General features: G+C 42.6%; 1 protein-coding gene, 1 long non-coding RNA gene and 1 pseudogene across 2 annotated transcripts; 1 reads left to right on the top strand and 2 right to left on the bottom strand.

Annotated features, from left to right (window-relative positions):
- Positions 1–2,960: 2,960 nt before the first annotated feature.
- On the bottom strand, positions 2,961–3,818 carry LOC120294751 (transmembrane protein 87B-like). Its single transcript, XM_039315231.1, has one exon. It carries the CDS (start codon positions 3,731–3,733, stop codon positions 3,104–3,106), a length of 630 nt encoding a protein of 209 aa, XP_039171165.1. The 5' UTR covers positions 3,734–3,818; the 3' UTR covers positions 2,961–3,103.
- A 5,034-nt stretch (positions 3,819–8,852) lies between these two features.
- On the bottom strand, positions 8,853–10,407 carry LOC120295712 (annotated as a pseudogene).
- Positions 10,408–11,315: 908 nt separating this feature from the next.
- LOC120294752 lies at positions 11,316–12,216 on the top strand. The gene is made up of 3 exons (XR_005552050.1): positions 11,316–11,400; positions 11,970–12,061; positions 12,148–12,216. It is a non-coding gene; the product is annotated as an uncharacterized LOC120294752 (long non-coding RNA).
- The last annotated feature ends 3,684 nt before the right edge of the window (positions 12,217–15,900 follow it).

Genomic DNA, 15,900 nt, shown 5'->3' with positions numbered 1-15,900 from the left:
GAATATTCCTTTTTAAAGAAATAAATTGCCAAAACGAAATTATTCATACCTCAAGTTGAATTCTCCTTTGAGCTTCCTTTTGAAGCTCTGAAGCCTCTGTAGGTAGGATTTCTCTACTGGGATGCATGATTTATTAGCCAAGTTGATAGATGGATGTGTTTCTTATTAAGTTTGAAGCCATGACTTACTGTAAAGATCCCAAACATTGTTTTAGACATCAAGCAAGAATTGATTTCTCTCTACTTTATACAATATTTTTCTTAGTAATGCATATATATGAGAGATTTAGGAAAAGATATATCATTTGTGAAGTATGTGGAGAATTCGTTATTGAGAATCAAGATATATCAATTGTGAAGTATGAGGAGAATTCGTTGTTGAGAATCAATCTCTTACCATATTTCCTCCATTGGTGCCCATTGATTCAATCAGGGCAGAATATTTTTTGGGTAAAGGTAAGCATAATATAGATTTTATCAAACAAATATACAAAGAGAGGAAGCCCGGCACCAACAAAACAAACACTCAAAAGACAAAGGAATCAAGAGAGTGTAGGGGTGCCAATCAGGGCAGAATATTGTCCTTCTATAAAATGAGTAATTCTTAGTTCATGTTAGAAGTATCAAGATCCATGTGTATATCTTAACTGATAACAAATAAAATAAATATGAGAAATTAATGAAAATGGATGTATCATTTGTTAAAGTACCCAGGTAACTCGAAGTTGATAATCATTTCTTGATAAAATGTCCTCCATTGCTGCTTGATGTTGATCATATTCTGGTCTAGTCTTGTCCGTATATTTGAAGTATTTCTGCGCAAAAATGAGTAATTTTACATTTCATGTTAGAATTACTTAGATCCATATATATAATTGAGGTCCATCTAAACCTCTTTCATTCTCTGCCAAATAACAAGATAAATGAAATAACAAAAAAAATTAACTTCTATTCTTAGCAAGTTAGACAAGCTAGTTATAATCCAATTAATGTCTATCAAGTCGTGTCTCGAAATCATATGAACAACGGAACCATCTTTTCATGTCTTCTCTTTTTCCTAAATTCTAAGAGATCTTCATGCGATGCTTACGGTATATGCAATCGTTCTTCCCAAAAAGAAAGTTGACTTAATTTTTGAATTATGCGGAACATCACTTAAATAGATAAATTACTTTTCAGACAAAGTCAGAAGCAAAAGATCAAGAATTTTGGCCATTAATTACCTCGGAAGCGAGGTGTCGACGCTCTCACTTCCCTCGGAGACCTCGGACCTGACACTGGCATTGGTCGGGACCTGCAAGACCTCGTTGGACTCGCCGCTGCTTGATAGGGATAGGGTGTTGCTGGACGACCTGAGGACATTGACGACCAGATGTTCTGCGAACAGAGGCTGCCCTATGTTGTTGCCAGTTTCAGAGTGAGCGTCGAAGAGATCTGCGAGCTTCTTCGTGGGATTCTGGGCATGGAGGAGGTCCTGGATCGCGCGCTTGCGGCTTGAGGGTAGGTTCTTAGGCTAAGCGAAACGCTCCATTGGTGAGAGACGTCTTGTGCTTTACTTTGTGATGAGGAGTGAGAGTCGAGAGAGAGAGAGAGAGAGAGAGAGAGAGAGATGAGGACAAAAGAGCTCAGGGTCATGAGCACGAAGAAAGGAAGATGAACAAGAGGTGGCGCGAAAATTCCTCATCCTGCGGGGTCTAGATAAAAATGAATATCTGGTCTTATTAGTATCATTAAGTAAAATTGTCATAATTGTGTATTAGTATGTTTGGACCAATTTGTGAATTTCTGAGAGAAAGACCACATCTTTAACGAGGGATGGTTAGCTTGTTCTCTTTTGAAGATGGAGGTTTCTAAGGAACAACCGGTAAAATCAGGATGCTGCACGCTCATGAAATACTCAGGGAATTGTTCCCCGGCAAAGAGAATGCACAGAAATATCCCTTGATCTTCCTCTTATGTGAGGTGATCCTAGTACAGGAGGAGAGATGAACATACATTTAAACATTGGATGAATATGATAATTCCAAACATGACCATCATAACAAGTAGACACTGCAAGTTATATAGACATCAAAAACAAAATTTAAAGATAAAAATAAAATGGAGAATCCACTAATCCATGAATCAAAATTGCCAGGTTCAACCTTAAAATGCATGTTGAAATTCACATAAATTACGTATAACAAAAAACAACCTATGGGGATGAAAATTGGAGTCTTGTTTTTCGGTAATATTAGTAAAGGGAAAAAAGAAAGAAGAAAAGACAAAAATTAAAAAATACCCCTTTTATATATTTTGAGTAAATTTGGCCCCTACATATATTGTTTCCCTCATTTGCCGCTCTGCGTCTACTCAACGGACCATGGCCGCAAAGAGCGGTGGCAAGGGAAAAGGTGGTGGCTTTCCTTGATGGGCCGCTGCAACCACCTCCGCCAGTGGTTTGGAGGACAATGGGGGGGGACTGGAGGTGGTTTGGAGGGGAGGGTCAAAGCGGAGATGGACAGGAAGGACCACCAGGTGCTCGCTGAGAAGGTCATCAAGCTCGAAAGCTGAGGTGAATTCGATAGATATTGTTGGTTATGGCTTATTGCCTTTTTAACCATTTTCTAAGGCTTGGAGTAGTTAGTTTACCTCAGCTGAATGGGTTCTTGGATATCAGTTGCACTAGAATGGTTAGCTTTTGTTGTATTTGACTGAATTTAGCACCTTGTGTCCATAGTTGAGAGAGGGAGGGAGGGAGGGAGTGTTTAAGGAATAGGATAAATATTTTTCGTGATAAAATGGACATATTATGTTTTGATGCCATGCTTGATCCAGAGTGTATGAGCTGTTCTAGTTTGGTAGTTGCTTCTTGCAATAGTATTATAATGTTCTATGCACCTGTTTGCTGGATGGAAATTTTGTCATGTGTAATTTACCTACCCAAGTAAACAGAGCGAGTACCTGAAGCTGCTACAGAGTTTTGGATAATGATGAAAAGATCCATAATATAAAGCAAGCATCCAGCAATGTAACGGGCAAGACCAGAAACAATGCTGTCTTTCCAGAGAAGTCATTGATATTCCAAGATGTTCAACGAGTTCATACGACTCGGATGCAACTAGTTATGCTCCACCAAAAAGAAGCACTCTTGAGGTTATGCCCCCAAGGGTAGGTCTCACCACTCCATAACCCATTGACACTACCAATAAGATAAGTCTCGAGAGTGTTTTCTCTACTGCAGTAAAAGTGACAGCCCACGTCGTGATAACCATCGGTCTTCTTCCAGTGGAGTTTAAGTTGGAATATTCAAAGTAGCAGAGAGCCGATTCACACATTCCAAGAGCAATAACTGCAGTTATGTGGTAATGCAACTGTATGACATCCTTCCAGTGTTGAACGAACTTCAAAAACCACATAAGTCCAAGTACAAGGTAAGCCAATGACATTAAACCAAACACTACCATCATAGGAGCCATTTTTCCAGGCAAATAACCACTTGGATTTCTCCATACTTTCTTCCCTTTAATTATGGTACCCTTGAGATGTGGATCACAAAACATAAAATACAAGTAGTACATCCCTGTCTTATCGATCTTGACCGTCACACTCTCCATCTTTGCTTCTTGATTTCTCCCAGCAAAGGAAGTTGTCATGCATCTAGGCCATTCAGGGTTATCCGGGTTTCTCTGAATAATAACTTGATTTAATTTGCAGGCTTTCTCTTCAGCCAACTGTGGAGTGCAACATATCATATCAGAATTCAAATAAGCACTTCCGATCTTTTATATCAAGTATGATAGCCTCCACCGAGCCACTATTCTCTTGCATTCCATTTTGTGCATCCGCAGACTCCTTTCTCCTTATGAAGGTGACATCATCAGGCCTAACTTGGGGAATCAAGATAAAGAAATCAAATCAACATCAATAATCGTAGGGAAAACCTTCAAACCGAGATTGATGAGGGCTTGCAGGAAAGAGATGTATAAACAGAGACTATAATACCGTCTGTCTCCAATCCAGTAACAATATGCACAAAGTTCAAGCAATTGTGCAAACACATGCGTTCGTGTCTATAGAGCAGGTAGCTAGCACATCAAAAAAAAAAAAAAAAAAAAGGGGGAAGTAGGCACACCAAGAGGTCCAAATATGATGCTTACATTACATGAACCATCAAATAGAAAGGACATCAACATAATTTAGAGGCAGCAAAGCACTTAAAAGTCACTCGTTACTCAGATTTCAATAGAGAAAAAGCTTTTTTCCTTAGACAACCTGACATACAATCGACCTACAAAACAGTTCTTCCACAGCAAGCAACAATCCAGGGGGTGGCGGCGAAGCTCTCTACTCGGTCAATGACGCAGAGTAAAACAAAGAAATTCCAGCACCCCATCTACGATAAAAAGAGAACGAGTAAACCGCACCTTAAGTCCTAAACCTTATGTAACGAACGCAATCTAGCCCCGCACTTCGACTACAAAGTGCAATCGAGTCCTAAAATTCCCAATTAAGCCCTAAAACTCAAATCAAAAGGTAGGAAATCCTCTAGCGAACCCGCGGCCGACTCCAGACGTTTCATCCAAAGTACTCCGATTGCGTTCTTCCGCGGATATACGTACAAACCGCATAGAATCTAAGTGAGTTCAAACGATCGCGCGGCTGCAGCACGACATTCCGGAAACCAAAACGAAGACGGAGCATCCATTCGGGACGCCAGCAAACCACCGAAACGAAGGAATCCGTACCTGATGACGGACTTCCCTTGGGGCCGGTCGTGATGTTGGGAGACGACGTCGTGGAGGAGGAGGAAGGCGGGATCGCAGACCGGGAGCGCGGAGGCCCTCGCTGCTGCCGTGGAAGAAGAAGGCATTGGAGCGGGAGGTGAAGGCCTCGTTGAAGTAGTCGTGGACGGAAGCGTCGACGGCGGCAATCGAAACCAGAGCCGCGACGACGAAGAAGAACCCTAACCGACGCTGAGCTCTGCACGATTCTCTCACTTCCATCTCCTTCCTCCTTCACCCCTCTCTCTCTCTCTCTCTGTTTCTCTCTCTTCCTGAGCAGAATGAGCTTTGACAAGGGAACCAACCTCGGAGCTGAACTGAGATGCTTTCCATCTTCCCTACCTATTTTAATTTCTGAAAAAATAAGGGAATTTTCCCTACTTTCCCCATAAGTAAATTTGGATTATTGGGATAAATTAATGATTAAACTTCCGATATCCATTTTCTTATTTTAACTAAAGTTAGGATGAGTAAAGAATATTTTACTACATATAGCAAAAAAATTGTTATCAACTTGGGTAAGTTCTTAATTTTCGTGGAAAATTACAAATTATATGATCGAAAGAATTTGTAGCTATCAAAAGAAAAGTTACGCCCACGTTAAATAAAAGTTACGACTAATTATGTAATTTATTAATAATAGAAAAGAGGATGTACTATTAACTTAGGCAGCTAGCTATTTCTTGTGGACAATTAGAACTCATGGGATCTATATTACTTGTGAAGACAAAAAGGGACATTATGTTTCGTAAAGAATGTTACAAAAATGATATGCGATGGATAAGTTGTTATTATCGGCAAAAATTGTGAATTTCAAAGGAAGAGTGCTATCAATTTGCCAATATCCACTCTCTCTTCTTTTCTTTTTTTTTGCAAATCATCATACTAGACGATCTTGAAAAGATTCTTTTGTAGTTCACATCGAAATTGAAAATAATTAAGTTATTTTTCCAAATGATACTGATCTTTTTTGGTACATTTATGAAAGTAGATATAAACAAAACCCTAATTTCAATACGATATGATCTAAAAAAATACCTTTGGTAATTGTAATTTTCGGAGATGATGACCTGGCATGGGCTTACAATCTTAATTTGATTCATGCAAGTAAATGCTAACCCTTGTTAATATGATGCATTCAGAGATTTTTTTTTTTTTTTTTTTTGGTGACTAGCATTCAGAGATTTTAATATTCATAATATGTTGAAATTTGTTATCAAACTAATGGGGAATACATGGAAAATAAAAAAAAAAATTATTGGTTTGATAATTGCATAATTGGGACTTCTGCGCATTGACATTGACACTCTTCTAATCTTGTTCTCTACTTTGCGTTGACTGGAAGTCCACGAGCTGAGTTACGATGGAATTTGACTAGAGATAACTTTTTTTTTTTTTTTTTTTTTGGCTTAGGACTAGAGATAACTTAGCCCTTGTTGGATTTTTAACTTCTAATTTTGATATTTTAGTCATAACAGGTCAACGACTACTTAGCTATCACTAAACTTGCACATTCTTTCAAATTAATGTTTGCAAGGCCGGAACTAGCACACCAATATAAATATGAGGAAAATTATCAAAATCGTCCTACTTTTTTTTTTTTACCAATTCTGTCCTAGACATTTTACAATTATGTCAATTCAATTCATCTAATTAATTTTATGTGATGAGCACTAACGTGAAGGCCGGTCGGTGTTGGCCATCCGGGTGACGCTAATGTAAATAATTTTAAACAATATTTTATTTTTTATTAAATTTTCCTTTTTTTCTTTTTTATTTGCCAAACTAAATTAGCACAAATGCAAAAATTCTAGAACTAAATTGACAAAAAAAAAAGGTTTAGGACTAAATAGGAAAAATTACAATAGCTTTAGGATGATTTTGGTTTTCCTTATGAATCAGTTAGATGCTCAAAAAGTTCTGAATACATTATTTTAACTTGTCGGCATAAAAAATGAAAAATTGTGCGATTCTATCATGTTTGATTTAGTTGAATCTAATTGACAATATTCATTAGCCTCTATATTTACATGAGGTCGGTGAATTTTTTTTTCATTTATTTGCTGAATACAAAGTCAACCTACCTAGCGTGAAACATTGGAGACAAGTCAAACATGTGATGGGTCAAGCATTGTGATTCTAGGTATTTTTCGTCAAATAAGGACTAGAGCTAACATTGTTAGAAGCAGAAGGAAGGATAAATTGCTTCGGAGTAGGTTGTTCATTTCCCGGCTTGCTGTTTTGCGATGATCATAGTGACTCCAGACCTCACTTATTCTTCGAGTGCGGGTATGCTCATCGGATTTGGCTTCGCATTTTGCAAATGTGTTTCATTCGTCGAAGCATTGGCAATTGCAATGTTGGACTATCTTGGTTGAAGCAAGACCCACTAAAAGAAGTAAATTTCGCAAGTGTTTGTTGCGTTCATCAATGGAGAGCTAGGAACTCCAAGCTGCATTCAATCTTTTCCTCTACCTCTTGTTGATGCTGTGATTCAAATGGCTGAGATTCACGGTCAAACACAGCTTCGATGTATATAGGGACTCTCGAGGTTACAATCACCTCTGAGCTGCTTTTGAGATTACGTGCTGTGGAGGAAAGCTCCCTCATTTATGGACCTCTAGAGTAGTTACATCCATTATGTAGCAACTATCATCGATGGTTTAGATTTAAGAAGGTTGTGGTGTATATGTTGAATATATAATGGTTTTGGTGTATCTTGATCATAAAATTTGAAGCTTTTAGTTTCTTGGCCTTGATGGAATCGGTTCATGCTAATTAATATAAAGTCAGGGAAAAGAAAATAGCCAGTGGATACTTCTTTCAATAATGAGAAGGATCCCTCTCCTGATGCTGACTAATGAGGGGCCAGTCCATCTTTGGTGTACTCAGCGACAATTTTGTTCTTTTTTTTCTTCTTTTTTTTTCTGTACTGTAGTTTTTGCCAGTAGTGAATAAAGCTTGATTTTGAGAAGAAGTTGTCTCAAGCGAGTGCTTTGACTATTGGAATTGAGGATAGGTCATTGGAGGTGAAAGATAAGCTGCGCAACGTTGATGCCAAGCTTTGGAGGTCAGAAGAAAAAGTTCACAATTGGACTTGAAGATGAAAGAGATGGAGACATGCAAAAGCATACTTTGAAGGGAGCGTTTGTCTTTGAAAACTGAGTATGCTCTTTTCAACCTGTGCATCTTTATGCATCGTGATGCATGGGATAACGTTGTTTACATTGCTATAGCTGTAAGAAATATTTAACAAGTGATGTTGCAAATATGCCCCTTTTTGGCAGGCAGGAAGCACACAAGGCCACATGTTATAAACAGAGAGAAGATTTACAAAAGAGTGGGATCAAAAGTTGCAGGAAAGGGAAAAGAAGCTGTGTGAGGATAGGAGAATCCTTAAAGTGGAGGAGGAAAAGGCCAATGAAATTTACCAACTTCTTATGTAGAAGGACATGGATCTTGAAGAAGCCTACAGAAACATGATGTCATCCAAATCAATGTTTTATGAGAAAGAGAAACATATAAATCCAAGTTTAGCAGACTTGGCTGCAAAAGAAAAGGTAAGTTCCCTCTTCAGTGCTGCTGGTTCTCCTCTCGGTCTTTGCAAATCAACCTACATCATATTTTTCCAATAGTCATTTAGTTCACTTTTCAATTTGGTTGCAGGAAGTACAGTAAGAAGAAAGCATTATGAGATCAGAAGAGGAAAAGCTACTTGCATTGGAGAACGAGCTGAATCTGGAAGAGAGTGTGAGTAGGATGCATAAGCTGCAAACTACTCCAAACCTCCATAAATGATGTAACAGGTGGAGCCCTGAAGCAGCTATGGACAGAGAAGAAAGAGCGTGAACAAGAATTCAATACACACCGAACGAAACAAATCGAATAACGGGAAATGAATGCGACGCATCAGAATGTTTTTTTCACCCTCAAATCCAAAAGTGGGGGTGGGGAAATGGGATTCTCTTCTTCTTTTCCCATTTTCTCAGGAAATACACCTTGAAAGCAATACACTATAGATATCACATCCCCATCACCATCGCCTTAACCACCCATAGCACATGACATATACGTAAGTATATCAATTTGGTTAATGCCAAGCAGATGCGACGGTGAGAGTTCGGCCGAGCCAGCCAAAGCAAACCACACCATTCTCTTCTTTCACCGTGAATCCCTTCTGAAGGGGAAAAGCGAACCCCGCCTCCAAAAATTTGGCCACGAGTCGACCCAGTGACTTCAACTCGAACCCAGCCATCCCCATGCGGGCCCTCCACTCCCCGAACACCTCGCATCTTTCAACCCGGTCCCTACCTTCGCAGGAAATCAAGTTCCCCAATTTCCGACTCAGCCCCTTCTCCGCCCTCTCTTGCTTCAACTTGTCCCTCGGCACTGTAGACTGGATCGACTCGAGCAGCGCCCCGTAGTACGCCAGCGCCTCCTCCACGCGCATCGGGAATGGCGCCGTGTTCCCGTTCATCTCCTGCTCCACCAGCGTCACCACCTGCGGCGCCAGCCCCTTCACACGCCGGAGGAGCTCGTTGCGCGTGTTCTCCACGGACACGCTCCCTTCCGGCATTCTGTACAGCTTGAACGCCAAGTTCACCGCCAGCACCTCGTCTGGCTCGCAGCCCAGCGAGTCGCGGATCAACTCGCTCAGCTTCTGCCTCACGATGTTGAATACTAACCTAACTTTCACCTGGGCGGCGTGTAAACTCAGTCGGTCCCCAAGCATCCTGAGCCTCTTCTCACCGTAGAAGCTGTCTGCGAGCGCCGTGATTTTGAGGGTGAATTGATTGCCCTCCTGACGCATGGACAGATCGTCAAGGAGATCGTAGTACTGTCCTTCCCAACCAATATCGAAGTCAATTACATGGAGCTTGTTAGTGGAGGGTTGCTCCGATGCAGCCTCCAAAATCGCGTTATTGGCAGCCATGAAACCGAGCTTAAAACAAGGAGACAGATCGTAAAGTGACCGAACCGACAACGCATGGTCCTCGGTGAACAACTCCGCCACGGGAGGGGGGTAATCGATGGGGGCTCACGCGCGATTTAAGCGCAGACAACATGTATCGCATGATTTAAGCGCAGACAACGTGTATCGCATCAATTTCTGCTTTGAAGTACTCATGGGGTTCAGCAAGGCAGACAAGCGCCTCAAGATCTTTAAAGCCACGTCTACTCTGCCCTCGTATATCGCCGTCGCAGCCTCCACTAGCGGCTGTTCCCACAAGATGGATACCGGAGACCTCTGGACGGGGGCCTTGACGCTCTCTACTGGAGACCTCTGGACCGGAGACTTGACGCTCTCACTTCCTTTGGAGACCTCGGAACTGACAAAGGCGTTGCTCGGGACCTGGAAGACCTCATAGGACTCAGCCCCGCTCGATAGGGATTGGGTGTTGGTGCTGAACGAACCGAGGACGCTGACGATCAGATCTCCCGCAAACAAGGGCTGCGGTGGGTGATCGCCAGTTTGAGAGTGAGCGTCGAAGGCATCTCTGAGCTTCTTGGGATTTTGGCCACAGAGCTCCTGGATCTCCCGCTTGCGGCTGGAGGAGAGGCTCTTAGGCCAAGCGGAACGCTCCATTGGTGAGAGAAGTCTCGTGCCTTGCTTCGTAACGATGAGGGAGTGAATGAAAGCGAAGAGAGAGAGAGAGAGAGGGAAGGAGGGGGGATGATAGAGCGCGTTGACGTGAGAAAATATTAAGTTTTCTTTTTTTTGGGGGTTTGGATAAAATACTATAGCGCGATGACGTGAGAACGATAAAATATTCAGTGGTTCGTGCGCGCCACGTCATCAGCTGACGTGGCGCACATACCATTCAGATACCGACACCTGTCATCTGGGACCCGCTGAAAAATGAAAGGATTCGGTCGGCTCGGCTCGGCTCGGCTCGCTGGCAGAAGAAAAGACAAGTCACGCAAAGCTCCCGCCCAAAAGACCATTATCTCTCCTCCTCAATTGAATCTTCTGCAATTTTTTTTCTCTCTCTCTCACTTTCTCTCTCTTCTCGGGAGAACAAACACGTAACGATCGAGACCGCTTCGCTTCCGCCGCCGTCGCGGCTCCGCCTCCTCAAAGCCCTTGGTCATCCGCCCGGCACGTCGGAGCCTCACCGGTCGCGAGGGTCCCGCCCCTCCACCTCCGATTGTTCCCACGGAGATTGGGTACGAGGTTTGTGTCCGCCTCCGCTCCGGCTCCGCCTTCCTCCCCAAAATCTCGCTTCCCGGCACGCCGGAGCCTCACCGGCCGCGAGCTTGGGTCCCGACCCTCCACCTCCGACTGTTCCCTCGAGATCGAGCGAAGGTTTGTGTCCGCCTCCGCCTCCGGCTCCGGCTCGGCTCCTCCCCAAAGCCTCATCTACCTCGGCATCCTTCGTCTCCGCATCCCGCCGTCCTCCCCGCCCCGCCGGCCTCCGCCGCGAAGCCATCGGCCTTCGGCAGGAGGGAGGCAGCCTTGGTCTCGTTCCCGAAGCGGGCACCAGGCTCCCCGCCGCCGACCGGGCGCCGCGTATGCGAGCCCGCTCGGTCGCGAGGGAGATCTCGGACGGCACGGAGAAGAAGGAGAGGCACGGGTTGGAGAAGGATTCCCGCTCGCTGTGGACCTGGGCGGGGTCCGTGCGTTTCTCTCTCGACCGGTGAGTTTCCTTCTTCCTCCCCTCCCATGGGCTGGTTTTGGAATGCGCAGTCGAAATCCCGAATGGGTTGTTTCTGCATCTTGTTGGGTTGTTCAATTGCCAGCGAATGCGCGAGTAGCGAGGGAGCACGAAAGTGGAAGATTTGAAGGTTAATTTACTTCACATGTCTTTGAGGACAACCTTCATTTCTTCTATGTAGGTTAAGCACTGTAATGCTTAGGCTCTCTTTGATGGAATAATATGTTGTTTCGTTTATGGCAAAAAGAAGATAAATATTAGTGGGAATATGGGCAATTGAAATTTAATTTTTCGATGAATAAATGATTTTGATGTGCATGGAAACACCTCACTAGAGATATTCTGCAACTACAATAATAGGTATTCTTACATGACTTGATCAAAACTGCAGAGCCTAAAATAAGTATATGTCCTGTTGTCCTTGGAAGACCGTACCAGTTTTGACTAGTTACGTTGCTGGTTGAACATGGAATCTACATATCAGTTTAGTCCTCAATTGCCTTCACTTTTTCCCCACTGACAATCTTTCGGTGCTTCATTCGGTATCATAGGATCAATAGTCAAGTTATTCACTGACTATATGGTTGAGGCGAAGGAAAACGTTGACAGGAACCTTGTTGCCACCATTGCTAATGGTACACAGGTAAGAAGTTAGACTTTGACAAAATCACTACGAAATTGCAGGCCTGGTTCCTGATATTTCTTCTATGCTGTTTTCTTCTGTCATAGGATTCAGTCAAGCTCTTCATGAAAATAATCTCACGTCATTTGGAGGAGCAACCTCAAGGCAAGCACCCGAGGTAAGAAGTTTGATTTTCTTCCATAGCAGCATTGGTTGCTCATTGCCTATATGCCTCACATCTATTAAGTATTTCTTCACAAATGCACTAGAAGGTAGAAAGAGTACAAATCGCACAGCTCATAGATTGAGTGGGAAGGCATTTCTTTCTTCTATCGCATAGATAGAGCAAATATCGCCTGTAGAAATTTTGCACACGCTTTTTGTGCCTGGTTGATGTGTATGAGATTAAAATTATAGTTGTAAGACTAACCAGAGGGGTAAATATGTTGTTTTTTTCCAGTGCTTCCTTTGCATCCATGCAAGAAATACAGTGCACTAAACATCACAGGAGTGGCGTTTCCATTTTTTTCGTACAAATTAAATTAGCAGGAAATCTTTGCTGAACTAAATGTCATGTTCAACCATCAGGGAAACATTTTGTACTCAAATCTACTGCCCAATATAATTGATATAGGGATGAGAAACTTTGAGTTTGTTAAGTTTTTCACTTTTTGATACTGATGATTTTTGTTTCCTATCATAATCACAAATGACCTGAATTGTTTCAACATCCAATTTCAGCTGGATTTAGTCTTTGGAGATTTACTAAAAGAAAGAGGCAGGTTGCTTTCAACATCCTCACCCCTGGAGGATTTGTCCACTCGAGGATCCAAGGTATGTCTTCTTTGTGAATTTACTCCCCTGCAGTTAAGTTGCAGTTACCGATATCCTTTTTCCTGCCTTTGTCATATAGTGTTGTCCATTGGCATGAGATAATTCGTGCAAGAAATTTATATATATTATATTCCCTTAATATGCTCTTGTTATCACATTAGTTGATGCTTTCATTGGTCAACTATCACTTGATTATAGAAGCTAGAAATTAGTTCTTAGTACATATGGTTACCTGAATATCTTTCTGCTCGCAATTAAGTAGCTATTATCACCGTGGAGAATTTGTAATCTGATGCCTCTGCTTTTAAGGTTTGTGACTTGTGGATATGGGTACCATCTTAGTGGTATCTTCCTCTTGCTATGCAAGAAAAACTGATCTCCAAAAAATAATTATGACAAATAAAAAAGGAAAACTGATAGTATGTAATTGTCACGCCCCGATCCTCCGAGCGCGCGAACATCCTACTCTGGTCGATACAAATGCGATTTCTCAGGACACGTCGCCGACCCATTCAATTTTATTATGCATGCGGAAGCGAAACAAATCCCCTGACAACATTTAACTTGGGATAGAAAAGCAGGCAATCAATCACAACCAAACAAGCTTCCTTATAAACACATAGGTTTATATACAACACTGGATTGTCTACAAAATAGACAGGCTTAACAAAAAGGGAACTGTCCTATGACCAACTTGTCAGACACGTTCGCCGATTCTTCAGCCTCCACATTCCGAACTCCAAGACTTCCGATCCTCCACGACCGTCATCTAGAGACCTGAAATATTATCCCACAACCGGGATGAGACTACGTCTCAGCGAGTCATACCCTCTAAAACTCAATTAGGAAGAAAATACGCCTCAGGGCGCTCTAGCCACACAAATAGGATAGAGGACTTACCTCACCTCAGTTCCTTCCTGCACGTCAGTTTAATCAATAAATATTGACAACCACATCATCCAAACAATTCAATTACTCATATCGATTCAGCGATCAATCGACTCAGTTGATTACATGTCATCAAAACCACCCTCTAATCATCTCAAGCGTTCCAATTCCAATTTCACTCCCGGCTCAACGAGCCGAACTTAATCAATCCTCCGATATAAACCACGGTCCAAAGCACACGACCTATCTTTAAGTGGCAAATTACGGCCCAATGAGCGCGACCTTTAATAGGTGGCAGGTTACGGCCTTATCAGGCGCGACCCTTATCGGGTGGCAATTTACGGCCCAACGGGCACGACCTTTATGAGGTGGCAATTTACGGCCCAACGGGCGCGACCTCTATCAGGTGGCAGTTTACGGCCCCAGTGGGCACGACCGATTCCCAATTCGGTGGTATATCACGATCCAACAGGGCACAACCAAGCTTCGATGATTTTCTAGATCCATCACAACCTTTCACGATTAAAAATCCAATCGAATACCAACACTAAACAGATTTGGGATGAATCCCCACATAAATATCCATTCAATCAATCGATACAAACTGGTCATACAAACCAATTACGGTGCTAAAAGCCAACACCGGGTTTTTTCAAGTTAAATACCACAACTTCATCAATCTTACTCAATTCCACACTTTTGGAATTATTAACCATAATCATCAATCACTCAATTTCTCAATTTAAGCATACAATTAGCACAAACCGACCGCATCACGCGACGCGAAATTCTAACTACCGGCCATCTCGGCATAATTTTCGAAATTATTAAGTAATTAAATTTAATTCCGAAAATTAAATAATTAAATATTATATTATAATAATATAATTTAATAAAATAATATTTATAAATTGAAATAAATAATTAATTAAAAATAATCAATTAGGCTTAAACAAGATTACACTAAATTAATCATACAATTAGCCCTAATTAAACATCCATTAAACTAATCATACAACTAATCTAATTTACATTAAAATAATATAATCTAACCACCTAAACCTAATTAGACTAATCTAAACACCCCTTAAGCGTCATTAACTCACTAAGCAAGAATTAGAGGATAAACTCACCGGATTAACGTTCCGGCGAGTCCACGGCGAAGGCGACGCCAAGGCGGGCAATAAACCTCAAGGTGGCGACACCAATCAAGGCCGGGAAGACACCTAAAACGGGCCTCGAAGACCTCACGGCTTTCGGTTTTCGGTTTCGATCGATCCGGGGCTGAACTGGGCAGAGAAGAAACCAGCAACTTCAACGGCGAAAACGGGCCGATCGGAGCCCGGCAAGCGGGTGGTTGGCAACCGGCGGCACCCGGGGGTCTTGGCGATCTTTTAGGAGGTTGGGATGGGCAAAGGAAGGGACGAAAAGGGGCGAAACAACAAGAAAACAAGGAACAAGGCGGAGCAGGGCAGTAACTGCACGGTCCGCGAGCGGCAGCTTCTCTCGGGATTTTGGGACGACCAAGAATCGTTCCGGCGAGCGGCGGGATGCTCCCGAACGGGCTGGATGTCCTCATCACGGACGTGGGTGGAGCGTTCGTTGATTCATCCGGGAAGTCGACTTTTTAACTCGAATCTTTGGCGAAAGGTCTACCGGAGCGTAAAACTGAACGAGGAGAAAACAGGGAGGAAAACGGCCGACGATGGCCTTCCGGGCGTGCGACGATGGAGGGGCTGGTGAGCTCGGTTCCTCTGGTTTTGCTGAGCTTCTCTCCTTCAACAACAATGGAGAAAGCCTTGGATTAAGGGAGAAGAAGCCTGAAGAGTGGGGGTCTCCTTGGGCTCTCTAGAGCTCAACACTTACCATCTTCTCATTGGCTTTGCCCCCACCATGACATCACATGCCATCAGCCACTCTCTCTCCTCAAGCTTCCTCCACAAGCTTGTTAATAGGTGCAAAATGTCCCTAGCCCCATGGCATACGAATTTTAGACATTTGTGCATCAAATTCAATCAATTCTCACTCAATTCCATCCAATTGAAGCTCAATTAAATTAACCCATGTGTCATCAACTTTCTTATGACTTTTCCCCATCAAATGATCCAACTTGCATCCCAAAGATTCAATTAAAAATG

Source organism: Eucalyptus grandis, chromosome 1 (assembly GCF_016545825.1).
Source record: "Eucalyptus grandis isolate ANBG69807.140 chromosome 1, ASM1654582v1, whole genome shotgun sequence".
NCBI lineage: Eukaryota > Viridiplantae > Streptophyta > Magnoliopsida > Myrtales > Myrtaceae > Eucalyptus > Eucalyptus grandis.
Note: the sequence above shows the minus strand (reverse complement) of the source record. Positions and strands in the feature narration are given on the sequence as shown.